Source organism: Nicotiana tomentosiformis, chromosome 7, assembly GCF_000390325.3.
Source record: "Nicotiana tomentosiformis chromosome 7, ASM39032v3, whole genome shotgun sequence".
NCBI lineage: Eukaryota > Viridiplantae > Streptophyta > Magnoliopsida > Solanales > Solanaceae > Nicotiana > Nicotiana tomentosiformis.
In genome coordinates this window covers 33,461,947-33,481,269 of record NC_090818.1, presented here as the reverse complement: position 1 = coordinate 33,481,269, position 19,323 = coordinate 33,461,947, and the positions used below count along the sequence as shown (strand labels likewise).

Genomic DNA, 19,323 nt, shown 5'->3' with positions numbered 1-19,323 from the left:
ACTTATACAAAAGAAGGACTACATGACCCCTGGGAGAAAGGGGGCTCACCAAGACTGCTGTGAAGAGAGAAAGAGAGCACCATTATCTGTGATCGGCACTATATGCGATGAAACCACCTACATCCATTCAAAGATGTAGAGCCCCCGACAAAAGGGACGTTAGTACTGTCGAATAGTACTAGTATGTAAGGCAAACACCAATCTTAGTAGAATGAACAGTGAAACAAAGAGAAGGCAGTCATAATAATCAATAAGTACTTCATAGAAATACGAAGAAAACACCGTGTAAGGATTACATAGTTTCCAATTCAATCTTTCCATCTTCTTAGATTAATAATCTTTAGTTCCAAAGCCACAACTCACAGTGCCACAGTGTTCTTACAAGAAGTCTGGTCTCGGCCCGACTGGCTAAGCCATCTCAAGTGAGACATATCCATATCCACAATGTACTTCAATAATTCCAATACAAATGCCACCATGTGTACAGCATGGCATCCGATCTCGGCCCGATCGGCTAAGCCATCTCACTTGAGACATTACCTCTTTCAACAGTCCACTCAATTCACATTTCTTTCCCATCTCCATTACATGGCACAAACAACCTCATTTATTAAGTAGTTCTTTACACTTGGGCACATTTTACAATTCAAATCTTTCCCCCTTTTTATTTGTTCGAATAACATCATCATTCATGTCGATAAGTACCATCACATAAGGCATTTCACAAATAAGGGAAGGAGCTTGGAAAATCATAATTACGTTCTCAAATAGCATGATGACATGGTAATCATCTAAAATAATTAGGAAAAATGAATCTTCTAATCAAACACACTAAGGCAAACGATTCTAGTATAATCAAGTTGGAACTTACACCAATTATTCGGGCACCAGGAGATCAATTCTATGAAGAAGAGAGTTAGCCATACATACCTCAATTTCTCTTCTTTCGACTCTACAATTATCCAGAACCCTTAGCAACCTCAATCTATTTTAGCAATATACAAATTGAACCTGGAATTAGGAAAACGTTCATGGCTCTAACTCACTTTCTTTCCCCACACTCTTTATCACACATGCATGCAAGATAAACAACCCTCATACTCATGAAGTATCACCCTAGTACCCCATTATAGCTATGTTTGAAATTTAGAGCTGGGGTGATGATGCCTTACCTTTTAGGGTGAAGAATTTTGGTACTCTACTTGAATATTTCCAAGTCTTTGAGTGATGATTGAATATCAATTTGATGAAAAGTTAGGCCCTCCCTCTTGAACCCTCTCTCCCTCACTCTAGAAGTATCAGAAAATGAGCTCAAAATAGACCTAAGGGGTGAAAACTTAGGCCACGACTCACAATGCCACCGTGTTTTTACACGGAGTCCGGTCTCGGCCCGACCGGCTAAGCCATCTCAAGTAAGACATATCCATATCCACAATGTAATTCAATAATCCCAATACAAAAGCCACCATGTATACAATATGGCGTCCGATCTCGGCCCGATCGGCTAAGCCATCTCACTTGAGACATAACCTCTTTCAACAGTCCACTCAATTCACATTTCTTTCCCATCTCCATTACATCGCACAAAAAACCTCATTTATTAAGTAGTTCTTGGCACTTGGGCACATTTTACAATTCAAATCTTTCCCCCTTTTTTTTGTTCGAATAACATCATCATTCATGTCGATAAGTACCATCACATACAGCATTTCACAAATAAGGGAAGGAGCTTGGAAAATCATAATTACGTTCTCAAATAGCATGATGATATGGTAACCATCTAAAATAATTAGGGAATATGAATCTTCATATCAAACACACTAAGGCAAATGTTTCAAGTATAACCAAGTTGGAACTTACACCAATTATTCGGACACCAGGAGATCGATTCTAAGAAGTAGAGAGTTAGCCATACATACCTCAATTTCTCTTCTTTGGACTCTGCAATAACCCGGAACCCTTAACAACCTCAATCTATTTTAGCAATATACAAGTTGAACCCGGAATTAGGAAAACGTTCATGGCTCTAACTCACTTTATTTCCACACATTCTTTATCACACATGCATGCAAGATAAATCACCCTCATACTCATGAAGTATCACCCTAGTACCCCCATTATAGCTATGTTTGAAATTTAGAGCTGGGGTGATGAAGCCTTACCTTTTAGGGTGAAGAATTTTGGTGCTCTACTTGAATATTTCCAAGGCTTTGAGTGATGATTGAAGATCAATTTGATGAAAACTTAGGACCTCCCTCTTGAACCCTCGCTCTCACACTCTAGAAGTATCAGAAAATGAGCTCTAAATAGACCTAAGGGGTGAAAACTTAGGCCACAACTCATAATGCCACCGTGTTTTTACACGGAGTCCGGTCTCGGCCCGACCGGCGAAGCCATCTCAAGTGAGACATATCCATATCCACAATGTAATTCAATAATTCCAATACAAATGCCACCATGTATACAACATGGCATCCGATCTCGGCCCGATCGACTAAGCCATCTCACTTGAGACATAACCTCTTTCAACTGTCCACTCAATTCAGATTTCTTTCCCATCTCCATTATATGGCACAAACAACCTCATTTATTAAGTAGTTCTTAGCACTTGGGCACATTTTACAATTTAATCTTTCCCCCTTTTTTTTGTTCGAATAACATCATCATTCATGTCGATAAGTACCATCACATACAGCATTTCACAAATAAGGGAAGGAGCTTGGAAAATCATATGTGGTCTTCTTGCCTAAAAAAGGAGTCAGTTACGTTCTCAAATAGCATGATGACATGGTAACCATCTAAAATAATTAGGTAACATGAATCTTCCAATCAAACACACTAATGCAAACGATTCTAGTATAATCAAGTTGGAACTTACACCAATTATTCGGACACCAGGAGTTCGATTCTAAGAAGAAGAGAGTTAGCCATGCATACCTCAATTTTGCTTCTTTGGATTCTACAATTATCCGGAACCCTAAGAAACCTCAATCTATTTTAGCAATATACATATTAAACCCGAAATTAGGAAAGCGTTCATGGCTCTAACTCATTTTCTTTCCCCACACTCTTTATCACACATGCATGCAAGATAAACCACCCTCACACACATTAGGTATCACCCTAATACCCCATTATAGCTATGTTTGAAATTTAGAGCTGGGGTGATGAAGACTTACCTTTTAGGGTGAATAATTTTGGTGCTCTACTTGAATATTTCCAAGGCTTTGAGTGATGATTGAAGATCAATTTGATGAAAACTTAGGCCCTCCCTCTTGAACCCTCTCTCTCTCACTCTAGAAGTATAAGAAAATGAGCTCAAAATAGACCTAAGGGGTGTTTTAATGGAATAGAGCTCAAAATGTTTTAACGGTAGTTTGGTTAAACTTTTTACGGGTCCTTACATCCTCCCCCACTTAAGATCATTTGCCCTCGAATGAGGATCAAGGTTCACTTAACACAGTTTCAGTTATGCCACATACCATCAGTCCCAAATTTGCCTAACTTCCTAACTTCCTGAAAATTTCGCCAGAGTTTCCTTTGTATTTAGGCCTATCCACCTGCCAGAGAGCCCCCGAAGCACACCTTAGCAACATATATAGAATTAAATGACACAACAAAATGCAAAATAACACCAACCAGAAGCCTCATGGGGGACATATAGCTAGAAAGGAGTGTCTTTATATTAGCCGAACAAGCGATACAAACTTTAGGGGAAACAACTTCATAGAACTATTACATGGCTATTCAAACAAATGAGGGTACTTTTCTTTCATTTCATTCTCGGCTTCCCAAGTAGCCTCTTTGACTTGTTGGATTCGCCACAACACCTTCACGGATGCAATTTCTTTGTTTCTCAACTTTCGGACCTGCCTATCAAGAATAGCAACCAGAATTTCTTCATATGACAATTCTTCACTAACCTCGATGGTCTCAACCGGCACAATAGCGGACGGATCTCCAGCTACCTTCTTCAACATGGACACATGGAATACCGGGTGTACTAATGACATCTCAGGTGGTAGTTCAAGCTTGTACGCCACCTGACCTATCCTTTGAATGATTCTATACGGCCCGACATACCTCGGACTTGATTTTCCTTTCTTCCCAAACCGCATGATCCCCTTCATGGGAGATACCTTCAAGAACACCCAATCATCTTCTTTGAACTCTAAGTCTCTGCGATGAACATCCGAGTAGGATTTTTGATGACTCTGAGTAGTTTTCAACCGCTCTTTTATGATCTTAACCTTTTTCGTAGCCTGATGCACAATGTCTGGTCCTATTAGTTTAGCTTCTCCAACCTCGAACCACCCAGTCGGCGATCTACATCTTCTACCATACAAGGCCTCAAACGACGCCATCTGAATACTGCATGGAAGCTGTTGTTATAAGCAAATTCTATGAGCAGCAAATGATCATCCCAGCTACCCTTGAAGTCAAGCACACACGCACGCAACATGTCCTCAAGTGTCTGAATAGTCCGCTCTGCTTGCCCATCAGTCTATGGATGGAAAGCCGTGATAAGATTTACCTGCGTACCCAAACCTTGCTAAAACTTCTTCCAGAAATTAGCTGTGATTTGGGCCCCTCGGCCGGAAATGATAGAAACCGGAGTACCATGAAGCCTGACTATTTCCTTGATATACAACTGAGTATATTGTTCCACAGTGTCGGTGGATTTAACTGGCAAAAAGTGAGCTGATTTTGTGAGTCGATCCACGATCACCCAAATTGAGTCAAACCTACGCGGCGTGCGTGGTAACCCTACCACAAAATCCATGTTGATCATTTCCCATTTCCACATTGGAATTTCTATACTTTGAGCTAACCCACCGGGCCTTTGATGCTCGACCTTCACTTGTTGACAGTTTGAACATTTTGCCACAAAGTCCGCCACACCCCTCTTCATGTCATTCCACTAGTAAACTTCCTTGAGATCATGATACATTTTTGTAGAACCTGGGTGCACGGAATATCTAGAAGTATGAGCTTCTGCCATGATTCTTTCTCGAAGACCATCTACGTTTGGAACACATAGTCGTCCTTGGTACCGTAATGTACCGTCATCCATGCCAAGAGAAAAAGGCATAGTCTTATTTTTATGAATCCCCTCCTTCAGCTGCACCAACACTGGATCATTGTATTGCTTCTCCTTGACCTCCGTCACAAGCGATGATTCTGCCCTATTCTGCACAATCACTCCCCCTTCATTAGAGTCCGCAAGACGAACTCCCAAACTGGCCAACTGGTGAACCTCCCGGGCCAAGGGCCTTTGACATGCCTCCAAGTGAGCCAAACTACCCTTAGATTTCCGACTAAGAGCATCCGCCACCATATTAGCTTTCCTCGGATGATACAAAATGTCGATGTCATAATCTTTGAGCAACTCAAGCCACCTTCTCTGCCTTAAGTTCAATTCCTTCTGTTTGAAGATGTATTGAAGACTCTTGTGGTCCATGAATACATCTATATGGACTCCATACAAATAATGTTGCCAAATTTTTAATGCAAAAACCACCGCCGCAAGCTCTAAGTCATGAGTTGGATAGTTCTTTTCATGATTCTTAAGTTGCCTTGAAGCATATTCTATAACCTTACCATGTTACATTAATACACACCCAATACCGATCCTTGAAGCATCGCAATACACCACAAACCCCTCGGTACCCTCTGGCAGGGTCAATACCGGCGCCGAAGTCAATCTGGATTTCAATTCCTGGAAGCTCCTTTCACAAGCATCGGACCACTGGAACTTAACCGCCTTCTGCGTCAATTTAGTCAATGGAGAGGCAAGAGTGGAGAACCCCTCTACGAACCTCCTATAATACCCGGCCAAACCCAAGAAACTATAAATCTCTGTTGGAGTAGTAGGTCTAGGCCAATCTTTCACCGCTGCAATCATTTGAGGATCAACCTTAATTCCTTCTCCGGAGACGACATGACCCAGGAATGTAACAGATTCAAGCCAAAATTCACATTTCGAGAACTTTGCGTACAATTGGTGTTGATGAAGAGTTTGCAGAACTTCCTTGAGGGGATCAGCGTGATCCTCTCGACTTCGTGAATACACTAGGATGTCGTCAATGAATACTATCAAAAAGGAGTCGAGGAATAGCTTGAAGACTCGATTCATAAGATCCATAAAAGCTGCCGGGGCATTTGTTAGCCCAAAAGACATTACCAAAATTTCAAAGTGCCCATACCGAGTTCTGAAAGCTATTTTTGGAATATCGTGTTCCCTTACCTTCAATTGATAGTACCCGGACCACAAATCAATTTTGGAGAAGAACTTAGCACCTTGTAATTGATCAAACAAATCATCTATTCTTGGAAATGGGTATTTGTTTTGATTGTGACTTTGTTGAGTTGCCGGTAATCAATACACATCCGCAGCGATCCATCTTTCTTCCTGACAAAGAAAATCGGTGTGCCCCAAGGCGACACACTCGGTCGGATGAAACCTTTCTCTAGCAAATCTTAGTTTTTCCTTTAGCTCTTTTAATTCTGCCGGCGCCATTCTATAAGGTGGAATGGATATAGGTTGCGTGCCTAGCATCACATCAATCCCAAAATCAATCTCCTTGTCTGGAGGAATTCCAGGGAGCTCATCCGGAAATACATCGGGGAATTCATTCACAATTGGTACAGATTCAAGGATAGGCACCTTAGTAGTGGTGTTCGTAACTCGGACCAAATGGTAAATATACCCCTTCCTGATCAACTTTGTGGCCTTAAGGTAAGAAATAAACCTACCTTTTGGCATAACATTATTCCCCTCCCATTTAATAGCTGGCTCGTTAGGAAACTCAAGCCTCATGATTCTGGCTCGGCAATCGAGTTTGGCAAAACATGAATAAATCCAATCCATTCCCATTATTACATCAAAATCGATCATCCTAGTTCAATAAGATCGGCCATGGTATCCCGACTATGCACTGTGACAACACAATATCTATAAACCCATGCGGCCATAATAGACTCGCCAATTAGGGTAGATACAGAGAACGGCTCATGAAGTTGTTCCGGTTCTACCCCGAAGCTCGTAGCAACATAAGGAGTAACGTAGGACAAAGAAGATCCGGGATCAATATGGGCATACATATCATGAGATTGAACGGTCAATATACCTGTGACGACATCTGGGGAAGCCTCCACACTCTATCGACCACTCATAGCAAAGAATCGGATGGGTCCTCCCAAACTGTGTGCACCACCCCTAGCTGTACCATGCCCTGCGGGTGCTGAAGAGCCTCGAGCTGGAGGATGTGCTGAAGATGTGGCAGGTGTAGGACTGGATGACTGAGCTGTGCCCCTGCCTACACCCTGGTGGGATGCACGACACTCCCTCTGAATATGGCCTCTCATTCCGCATCTGCAACATACTGGCATGTCCAGGTAGTAGACTCCCGAATGTATCCTCCCACACTTAGGGCATGGGCCCCTCTGCTACTGCTGGAATCTCCCCCCTGATCGGCCCTGATGGTGGGACCTCTACTGCCCTGACCAGGCCTAAAACGACTCCCCTGCTGCTGACCGTGCCCTGATCGCAGGGCACTAGCTGAAGACTGAGCAAAAGACTGGGATGGCCCTGATGATCCTCCCCGAAAAGCTGATCTCCCACCTCTGAATGAATCCCCAAGGTTGCCCGCTGATCGGGCCCTACTACTACTTTCCCGTTCCATCTGGAGCTTTAACGTTTGAGCCTCCGTAGCTTGGGCTGCCACCATCCTTCCATAGTTCATGTCAGAATTTAGAGCAGCTGTGGCAGCCTCATTAATAACCAAAGGGATAAGGCCCTGCACAAATCGGCGCACTCTTCCTCCATAGTCGACATCATATGAACAGCACACTTCGACAGGCGCACAAACTGCATGTGATACTGCCACACATTCCTACTACCCTGTTTAAGGGTCTCAAACTCCACAGCACGATCTGCCTTAGTCTCGGCAAGCAAGAAATGGTCAATGAAGGCATCTGCGAACTCACTCCATCTCGCCAGAGGGCTCCCCTCCTCATGGGAATCTTCCCGCATTTCAAACCAGGAATATGCCACCCCTTTCAGACGATAAGAGGCTAACTCTACCCCCTCTAATTCAGTAGCATGCATAACTCGGAGAGTCTTATGCATCTCATCAATGAAATCCTGAGGGTATGCCCTGTAATCAGTACCTGTGAACACTGGAGGGTCTAACTGAAGGAACCTGTTTACCCTGGAACTAGAAGAATCCTCTTGCGAGCTAAATAGGGTGGGTGCAACATTTGACCTCTGGGCCTGAGAAGCTACTAAGTGAGTCAGCATCTGAATAGCTCCCCTAAGATCCCCATCAGAAATACGGGGACCTGGAGCTGGGGCTGGGGCTGGGGCTGGAGGTGGAACAGGTATATCGGCGGGAAGGATTGTGGCACCCTCCGTGGGTGTAGGAACTGCGGCAGTATGTTCTGGAATAGATGAATCAGGCAGTGTGATAGAAGGGGGATTATCCTCACCCGCATTATCAAGTAAGGGATCAACAACCACTCTTGGGGTGGTATTGGATTCTTGGCCAATTCTCGCTCTCTTCTTAGATGCCATTTACTGAAAGTTAGAACAATGCACGAGTTAGGGGAAAACAACCTCACATTCCGCTCTATCGCACAATATAGAAAAACAATGAAAGGTATCATTCTTAAATGTCCAAGTAGCCCCCTAATTATAGATGTGGTCGACAACACACCGATAAGAAGGGCCCTACTAGACACGGCTCCGAGACATCCTAGGACACTTTAAAACCTTAGGCTCTAATACCAAGTTTGTCACGCCCCAACCTCGGGGAGCGAGACCGCACTCAACCAAGTGAACCCGGTCGAGCAAGCCTATTAAACCTTTCCTACCTGACTCATTCATAACCCAAAAAGGGATCGCATCACCATTTGTAAAACCGGGGAGAGATCAGTTATATAAATATATAAATGTTGCTAGTTCATTTTCCTTATATACATTATGCCATAGTTGAGTTTCCAAAATAAAACTCGGGCCAACGACCGCCCCAACATACATACATGACCCACAAAAAAAACATCTACGGAGCCTATAAGGATACAAAAGAGCAAAATGACAATGCCGGTAACAAGGCCCCGGTTATACCTCAAAATGTGAAAACCTATACAAAAGAAGGACTACATGACCCCTGGGAGAATGGGGGCTCACCAAGACTGCTGTGAGGAGATAAAGAGAGCACCACTATCTGCGATCGACACTATCTGCAATGAAACTACCTGTATCCATTAAAGATGTAGCGCCCCCGGCAAAAGGGACGTTAGTACTGTCGAATAGTACTAGTATGTAAGGCAAACACCAATCTTAGTAGAATGAACAGTGAAACAAAGAGAAGGCAGTCATAATAATCAATAAGTACTTCATATAAATACAAAGAAAATACCAAGTAAGAATTACATAGTTTCCAATTCAATCTTTCCATCTTCTTTGATTAATAATCTTTAGTGCCAAAGCCATAACTCACAATGCCACCGTTTTTTTACACGGAGTCTTGTCTCGGCCCGACCGGATAAGCCATCTCAAGTGAGACATATCCATATCCACAATGTAATTCAATAATTCCAATACAAATGCAACTATGTGTACAACATGGAGTCCGATCTCGGCCCGATCGGCTAAGCCATCTCACTTAAGACATAACCTCTTACAATTGTCGACTCAATTCACATTTCTTTCCCATATCCATTACATGGCACAAACAACCTCATTTATTAAGTAGTTCTTGGCACTTGGGCACATTTTACAATTCAAATTTTTCCCCATTTTTATTTGTTCGAATAACATCATCATTAATGTCGATAAGTACCATTATATAAGGCATTTCACAAATAAGGGAAGGAGCTTGGAAAATCATAATTATGTTCTCAAATAGCATGATGACATTGTAACCATCTAAAACAATTAGGGAACATGAATCTTCCAATCAAACACACTAAGGCAAACGATTCTAGTATAATCAATTTGGAAATTACACCAATTATTCGGACACCAGGAGTTTGATTCTATGAAGAAGACAGTTAGCCATACATACCTCAATTTCGCTTCTTTGGACTCTACAATTATTCGGAACCCTTAGCAACCTCAATCTATTTTAGTAATATACAAATTGAACCCTGAATTAGGAAAACGTAAATGGCTCTAACTCACTTTCTTTCCCCACACTCTTTATCACACATGCATGCAAGATAAACCACCCTCATACTCATGAAGTATCACCCTAGTACCCCATTATAGCTATGTTTGAAATTTAGGGCTGGGGTGATGAAGCCTTACCTTTTAGGGTGAAGAATTTTGGTGCTCTACTTGAATATTTCCAAGGCTTTGAGTGATAATTGAAGATCAATTTGATGAAAACTTAGGCCCTCCCTCTTGAACCCTCTCTCTCTCACTCTAGAAGTATCAGAAAATGAGCTCAAAATAGACCTAAGGGGTGTTTTAAAGGAATATGGGTCGGGTTTTAAATTATAAAAATGGTGCCCCGTCACAGGTTTGCGGTCGCATATGCCATCGCATAATGGTTATGCGGTCCGCAAGTGACCGCAGAAATGGCCCTTAAGGGCCTAAACTTTCGGCTCGGGTATGCGACCAGTATGTGATCCGCATACTTGTTCTGCGGTCGCATAATGCACCGCAGAACTCCCTTCGCAGATACCCAAGAGGAATTATGCGACCGATTTGCGGTCGCATAATCGACCGCAAAACTGACCTCAAATTGGCCAAACTCAATGCTTCATTCTGCGGCCATTATGCGGTGCGCAGAGTGATTATGCGGCCGCATAATGGGCCACAGAAACGGGTTCTTATGCGAAACATTTTCCTCTCAGTCCGTAGGGTACTGTTCAATCCAAAAAGTTTGAACCGCGGCTAGCTTGCGAGTATTTTGGTTAAACTTTTTACGGGTCCTTACACGTACAGTAGGAGTTGTGTACTCGGGTTGAGTTGTGCACAATATTTCACCCTCAAACGGACGGACAGTCCGAGATGCACTATTCAGATACTGGAGGATATGCTCCGTGCTTGTGTGATTTGGGATTGCTTGGGACCAGTTCTTGCCACTTGCGGAGTTTGCTTGCAACAACAGTTATCAGTCCAGCATTCAGATGGCACCGTATGAGGTTCTGTATGGTAGCCGGTGTCGGTCCCCAGTGGGTTGGTTCGAGCTGGGCGAGGCCAGATTATTGGGTATGGACTTGGTTCACGATGCCTTGGAAAAGGTTAAGGTGATTCAGGATAGAATTTGCACTGCCCAGTCCAGACAGAAGAGTTATGCAGTCCGAAAGGTTCGCGATGTTGCATTCATGGTTAGAGAGTGGGTCTTGCTCCGGGTTTTGCCTATGAAGGGAAGTATGAGGTTCGAAAAGAAGGGAAAGCTGAGCCCAAGGTTCATTGGTACTTGTGAGGGGTTGCGACGTGCTGGGGAGGTTGCTTATGAGCTTGCCTTACCTCCCAGCCTAGTAGAAGTTCATCCGGTATTTCATGTTTCGATGAAGGATCACGGTGACCCGGCTCATGTATTGGATTTCAGCTTAGTCCAGTTGGACAAGGAACTATGTTATGTTGAGAAACCAATGGCTATTTTAGACGGACATGTCAGAAAGCTAAGGTCAAAGAATATTTCTTCCGTGAAGGTTCAGTGGAGGGGACATCCGGTCGAGGAGGCGACTTGGGAGACCGAGCAGGATATGCGCAGCCGTTATCCTCATCTTTTCACCACTTCAGGTATGTCTCTATGATCGTTCGAGGACGAACGATTGTATTAAGATGGGGAGGATGTAATGACCCGACCGATCATTTTGAGAGTAATAGCCTCGATTGTATTCATGGTATTGTGACTTGCCGGGAGGTTTCGTTTTGTGTTTTAGAGTGTTTTGGGACACTTAGTCCCTAAAACGGGAGCTTAAGTCTTAGGATTTTGACCATAGTCGGAACTGTGTGAAGATGACTCCAGAATGGAGTTCCCTCGGTTCCGTTAGATCCGTTATGTGATTTTGGAGGTTCGTAGCTTATTTAGGCTTGAATTGGCAAAAATCGAATATTTGGTGTTTTGGACCGGTAGTGAAAATTTTGATATCGGGGTCGGATTCTGATTCCGAAAGTTGGAGTAGGTCCATAATGTTGAATATGACTTGTGTACAAAATTTGGGATCAATCGGACATGGTTTGATAGGTTTCAGCATCAGTAGTGGAAATTTGAAGTTTCAAGTTCTTTAAGTTTGAATTGGAGTTTCAAAATTTGGGGTCAATCGGATGTGGTTTGAGCACTCGACTAAGTTCGTATGGTGTTTTAGGATTGGTTGGTATGCTTGGTTGAGGTCCCGGGGGCCTCGTGTGAGTTTCGGACGCCCAACTGATCGATTATTGGACTTAGGAGGTTGCTGAAGTTTTCTGGTGTCTGAGTTCTAGTTTCCTTATACGCGATTGCGTGGGGTGATCTGCGATCGCGTAGGCTTAGCTGGGCAGATGATAGAATTGTTCTTCGCGTTCATGGACATGGGCATGCGAACGCGTAGTGATGTGAGGTGGTGCTTCACGAATGCTGGGACAAGGTCGTGTTCGCGTAGGGTTAAGTGGACCAAAGTCGGGCCACGCGCTTTGCTCATCACGAATGCATGAGGATGTTCGCGATCGCGTGAGTATGGGAGGTAGATTATCGCGTTCGTGTGGTGTTTTACGCGATCGTGTAGAGTTATTTTCTGGGGCAGCAAAGTGGTTCTTCGCGACCGCGAGGCTATTTTTGCGCGATCGCGATTAAGGAATCACTAGGCAGTGTTAAAATTTCCAAAACAACGGGGGGTTTGCCATTTTTATCAAAAACTTGAGTTGGGAACTCGGAGTTTGGACGAGGTATTGAGGGATTTTCAGAGATATCATTTGGGTAACGATTCTTAACTTCTTTATGGTTATATTCCACTAATCTATGGTTGATTTCATCATTTAATTTCAGATTTTGGGGTTGAAATTGGGAAACTTTTGGAAGAACTTCTTTATCAAAGATTTTGAGGTTTGAAAGGGGATTTGTGGTCGGATTTGAGTAAGTTTTATATGGTTAGACTCGTGAGTGAATGTGTGTTCGTATTTTGTGACTTTTACCCGATTTCGTAATGTGGGCCTGGGTCGACGTTTTAAGACTAATTTCGGAATTTTTATTAAAATCTTGGTTTCATTAATTAGACTAGTGTACTATAGTTGTATTTATGATATGTAATTGATTTTGCCTAGATTTGGGCTATTCGGACTCGAATATTCATGGAAAGGGCATTGTGACCGATTTGATTGAGTTTGGTTCGAGATAAGTGGCTTGCCTAACCTCGTGTGGGAGAAATCCCCATAAGATTTGTACTGTTTTGATATATGAGCGTCGTGTACGTGAGGTGACGAGTACATACACGGGCTAATTGTGTAAAAACCCGATTTTCTACTAAGTAATAACCTGCTAGATGAGAATAACATGCCTACTTGCTTTAACTGTTTACTTGAACTACGTGCAACATGTTTTAGTGAATTTACTTGTCTTTCCTTAATTAATTCTTAGGTTGAACTGTAGAATTTCGTGTCGTAACTATTGAATTCTATTGTTTTCCCTGCATATTTACTTTGGGACTACAAAACGGTATTCCGGGAAATCCCCCTGTACTGCATATTTACTTTGGGACTACGGAACGGTATTCCGGGATATCCCCCTGTACTGCATATTTACATTGGGAGTACGGAATGGTATTCTATTAGATCCTCCTGTACTGCATATTTACTTTGGGACTACAAAACGGTATTCTGGGAGATCCCCATGTACTACACATTTACGTTTAGGACTACGAGACGGTATCTCGAGAGATCCCCTGTTATGTTTCTATGTACGGAGCTGTTACCTTCTATGATTTTATTCTTGCTAATTTTTAGCCTTTATTTTTTTCCGTGGCTATCTTGTTTTATTATATATTTACCAGTAGAGCCCTGACCTGACCTCGTCACTACTCGACCGAGGTTAGGCTTGGCACTTACTAGGTACCGATTGTGGTGTACTCATGCTACTCTCTGCACATGTTTTTCGTGTGAAGATCCAGGTGTTCCTTAGCAGTCGCACTATCAGTGAGCCAAGACATCTTTGGAGACTTCAAGGTATATTTGCCGCCTCTGCAGACCTCGGAGTCCCATTCTACTCTTTCTCATGTCCATTATCTTCTGTATTTTCCTTCATTAGACTCTAATGTATAGAGACACTAGATTTTCCTTCTATAGTTTGTGATTCACGATGTTCTGGGTTTTGGGATTGCTGTGTATTTTTGAACAGTTGGTTGTTAAATTTATGTTTTTATTTAATTATTCTGCAATGTTAGGCTTACCTAGTCGTATAGACTAGGTGTCGTCACGACGTCATACAGAGGGGAAATTTGGATCGTGACAGGTATGGATTGGCTGTCACCTTATCATGCTATATTGGATTGTCATGCCAAGACAGAGACCCTAGACATGCTGGGGTTACCTCGGTTAGAGTAGAAAGTAACTCATGGTCATTCTACCAGCATGGTTATTTCTTATATGAAAGCTCGACATATGGTCGAGAAAGGGTGTTTAGCCGATTTGGCTTATATTCGCGATCCCAGTGTGGATGTTCCTTCGATGGACTCAATACCAGTTGTTCGTGAATTTACAAAAGTATTTCCTGTAGATTTGCCGGGGATGCCACCCGACAAAGATATTGACTTTTGTATTGATTTGGCTCTGGGCACTCAACCCATTTCTATTCCACTATACCGTATGGACCCACTGGAGTTGAAAGAATTGAAGGAGCAATTACAAGACTTGCTTGATCAGGGATTCATTAGACCCAGTGTCTCGCCCTGGGGTGCCCCAGTATTATTTGTTAAGAAGAAAAATGGTTCAATGCGAATGTGTATAGATTATCGACAGTTGAACAAAGCTACTATTAAGAACAAATGTCCGCTGCCAAGAATTGATGACTTATTTGACCAGTTTTAGGGTGCCAAGGTATTTACAAAGATCGATTTGAGGTCAAGTTACCATCATATGAATATTAGGGCATATGATATCCCTAAGACAGCTTTTCGGACTCGGTTTGGGCATTACGACTTCCTAGTGATGTCATTTGGGTTGACAAATGCCCCAACATCATTTATGGATTTGATGAATCAGGTGTTCAAGCCGTATTTGGATTCTTTTATGGTTGTATTCATTGATGATATCTTGATTTACTCCAACAGTCGAGAGGAGCATGAGAAGCATCTTTGGAGTGTGCTTCAGACTTTGAAGAATAATCAGTAATATGCCAAAATTTCAAAATGTGAATTTTGGTTCGACTCAATTGCCTTTTTGGGGCATGTTGTATCGGTAGAAGGCACAAAGGTGGATCCTAAGAAGATTGTGGCGGTTCAGAATTGGCCTAGACCTACTTTAGTTACAGAGATTCAGAGTTTCCTGGGTTTGGCAGGTTATTATCGTCGGTTCGTGGAAGGGTTTTCATTTATAGCAAGCCCATTGACCAGACTGAGCCAGAAAGGTGTCCCATTCAGATGGTCAGACGAGTGTGAGTTGAGATTTCAGAAGCTCAAGACCACTTTGACTGCGGCACCAATGTTGGTATTACCCACAGGTTCAGGATCTTATATGGTATATTGTGATGCATCTCACATTGGGCTTGGTGCAGTACTAATGCAATATGGCAGGGTGATTGCATATGCGTCGCGGCGGTTGAAAGTTCACGAGAAGAATTATCCTTTTCATGACTTAGAATTGGCAGCCATTATTCATGCGCTGATGATTTGGAGGCATTACCACTACCGTGTCTCGTGTGAGGTATTTACTGATCATCGTAGCCTTCAGTATCTGTTCAAACAAAAAGATCTTAATTTGAGGAAGAGAAGATGGTTGGAATTGTGGAAAGACTATGATATTACCATTTTGTATCACACCAGAAAGGCCAATATGATGGCCGATGCTTTGAGTATAAAAACTGTGAGTATGGGCAGTCTTGCATATATTCTGGTTGGTGAGAGGTCGTTAGCTGCAGATGTTCAGACTTTGGCTAATCAGTTCATGAGGATAGATGTTTCAGAATCCAGTCAGGTTCTAGCTTGCACAGTCGCCCGGACATCTTTATATGAGCGCATCAGAGAGAGGCAGTATGATGATCCTCATTTACTTGTCCTTAAGGACACAGTGCGGCAGTGTGATGCCAAATAGGTTGCTGTGGGGGAAAATGGAGTTCTGCGAATGTAGGGTTGTATTTGTGTGCCTAATATTGTCGGACTTCGTGAATTAATTCTTGAAAAGGCACACAATTCCAGGTATTCTATTCATCCAGGTGCCTCCAAAATGTATCAAGATTTGCGGCAACATTATTTGTGGAGGAGAATGAAGAAGGATATAGTTGCTTATGTAGCTCGGTGTCTAAATTATCAACAAGTCAAGTACGAGCATCAGAGACCTGGTGGTTTGCTTTAGAAGTTAGAAATTCTTGAGTGGAAGTGGGAGCGTATCACTATGGATTTTGTTGTTGGACTCCCATAGACTCAACGAAAATTTGACGCAGTTTGGGTCATTTTGGAAAGGTTGACCAAGTCAGCACATTTCATTCCAGTGGCAGTTACCTATTATTCAGAGCGGTTAACTGAAATTTACATTTGTGAGATTGTCCGCCTACACGGTGTGCCAGTGTCTTTTATTTCTGAGTGATGTACGCAATTTACCTCACATTTATGGAGGGATGTACATCATGAGTTAGTGTAATGACCCGACCGGTCATTTTGAGTATTACAATCCTGTTTCCCCCATTTACTACTCATACTATACTCTACAGTTCTGTGTGACTTGTCGGGGTAATTGGTTCGGGTCCGGTGAGGTTTTGGAATGAATTGGAACACTTAGTTCCAAGGTTTAAAGTTTAAGTTAAAATAGTGACCGGATGCGGACTTATGTGTAAACGACCTCGGATTCGAATTTTGATGATTCCAATAGCTCTGTATGGTGATTTTGGACTTAGGAGCGTGTCCGAAAACTTATTTGGAGGTCCGTAGTGGAATTTGGCTCTAATTGCCGAAAGTTGAATTTTTGGGAAGTTTGACCGGGGGTTTGAATTTTTGATATCGGGGTCAAAATCCGATTTCGGAAATTTGAATAGGTCTGTAATGTGAAATGTGACTTGTGTGCACAATGTGAGGTCAATCGGACGTGATTTGATAGGTTTCGACGTCGTTTGTAGAATTTGAAAGTTCAAAGTTCGTTGATTTTGAATTGAGGCGTAATTCGTCGTTTTGATTTTGTTAGGTGTCATTTTAGGCCTCGAGTAGGTCCGTGTTATGTTATTGGACTTGTTGGTATGTTCGGACTGGGTCCCAAGGGGCTCGGGCGAGTTTCGGATGGCTAACGGATCAATTCGGACTTAGGAGAAAAAGCTGAAGTTTTTGCCATTTAATGCAATTGCACCTGCGGAAATTCCATCGCAGGTGTGAGCTCGCAGAAGCGAGCCTGGCAAGCATAGATGCGGGCAGGGACTGTGAGTCATTGGTCGCAGGTGGGGGGGATAATTCCGCACCTGCGTGAACGCAGATGCGGAAGATTGTATGCAGAAGTGAGATGGCTGGAAGCTGAGGAGTTTCGCATTTGCGATGTCTTTCCCGCAGATGCGGCCTCGCAAATGCGATGGTTTCCTCGTAGATGCGCAAACTGGGCAGGCAAGTGTAGTCCGCAAATGCAACATTTTTCTCGCACAAGTGGATGTGCAGATGCGCAAATATCGTCCGCAGATGCGGAAATCGCTAGGGCAGAACCTTAAATTCGAGGGTTCAACACACAACCTTGGGTATGTGTTCTTAACTCCCTTGTGATTATATTCCATGAATTAATCTTCATTTTTGGTGTAAGATTATTGAATCTACAAGAGAAATAGAAGGGAATTTCTGTAATGTCACAAAATGAATTTTTCAAGTTTGAATACTGATTTGGAGTCGGATTTGATTGAAATTAGTATGGTTGAACTTGTAATTGGATGGGTTGTCGTATTTTGTAAGTTTCATTAGATTTCGATATGTGGGCCCCACAGGTGATTTTTGGGGCGTAATTTCGAATTCTTTGAACAATATTAGTATTTTGATATGGAATTAATTCCTATAATTTTTGTGGGCTAAATCAAATTAATTGTGACTAGATTCTAGCCGTTTGGAAGTCGATACGCGCATAATAGGATTTCTTGAGCATTGCTTAGCTTGCTCGACATTGGATTTTGCTTGTTCGAGGTAAGTAACTCTTCTAATCTTGGAGTTGAGGGTATGAACCCTGATTATATGTATTTCGTGAATTGTTGGGAGGTGACGCACATTCTAGGTGACGGGCATGTGGGCGTGCACTATAGAAATTATGACATAATTGTTTCTGTGGAATTTTGTAGTTAAATAATTTTGGCATTTTCCATGCAGTTTTATGTGTTAAAGAAATTGAGCTGAAAAGCATATTAAAAATCATGTTGAGGCTATGTGCCAACATTATTGGGACCCACGGAGGTCATATTACTGTGGATTATTTGTTTAAATTGAAAATTCATACTCAGTCGTATTCATTTCATTTCATATCATATCTGAGTCTCTGTTGTTATTTATTGATACATCATATCATAATTTTGGGCTATTACTTGAGCTTGAGCAGAGGCGACTTTTGGCAGATTATCAAGGAAATAAATTGGGATAAGTGATTCTAACTCGGATTTGGTCTATATACACAAATATATCATTGCTTTCACCATTTAATTAGTGTTTTGAGATTGAAATTTAGGCAATATTTTTAGAAATCTCATAGAAACGAATTTTTGAGATTTCGGATTCGGAGTCGGATTTGAGTGAAACTAGTATGGTTGGACTTGTAATTGAATGGGTTATCGAATTTCATAACTTTCGTCGATTTCCGAGATGTGGGCCCCACGGGCGAATATTTAATTAATTTTGGGATTTTTGTTTTTTGGAAAACTATAGTATTTTCTTATAGAATTGATTCCTATAAATTTTAGTGATGGTATCGAATTATTTTTGGTTAGATTCGAGCCAATAGAAGTTGGATAATCGAGGAAAAGGCCTGCTAGTGGATTAAATTGGAGCTAGACGAGGTAAGTCTCTTGTCTAATCTTGTGAGGGGGAAATTACCCCATAAGTGGTTAAATTAAATAATTAAGGGCCTCATTGTGAGGATATTTTATGGATCGGGGTTGCCCGCCTGCAGCAGGCCTTATTGGCTTCTTATGGCATGTGAGTTGGCCGTGCAACACGTGAGTTAGCCGTGCA

The 19,323-nt window shown here is 42.3% G+C and overlaps 1 protein-coding gene across 1 annotated transcript; it reads right to left on the bottom strand.

Moving 5' to 3' along the window:
- Positions 1–3,777: 3,777 nt before the first annotated feature.
- On the bottom strand, positions 3,778–5,461 carry LOC138895459 (uncharacterized). Its single transcript, XM_070180146.1, has 2 exons — positions 5,065–5,461; positions 3,778–3,869 (listed from the first exon to the last, which is right to left on the bottom strand). Exons 1-2 carry the CDS (start codon positions 5,459–5,461, stop codon positions 3,778–3,780), a joined length of 489 nt encoding a protein of 162 aa, XP_070036247.1.
- Positions 5,462–19,323: the final 13,862 nt, after the last annotated feature.

What these genes read in the sequence shown, in the direction of transcription:
- LOC138895459 (XM_070180146.1), bottom strand. Translation starts at nt 5,461, where the DNA reads ATGGACCACAAGAGTCTTCAATACATCTTCAAACAGAAGGAATTGAAC. An exon ending in TTCTCTTGGCATGGATGACG is followed by an intron (nt 3,870 to 5,064) that starts GTACATTACGGT and finishes CTTGATAGGCAG; the next exon opens with GTCCGAAAGTTGAGAAACAA.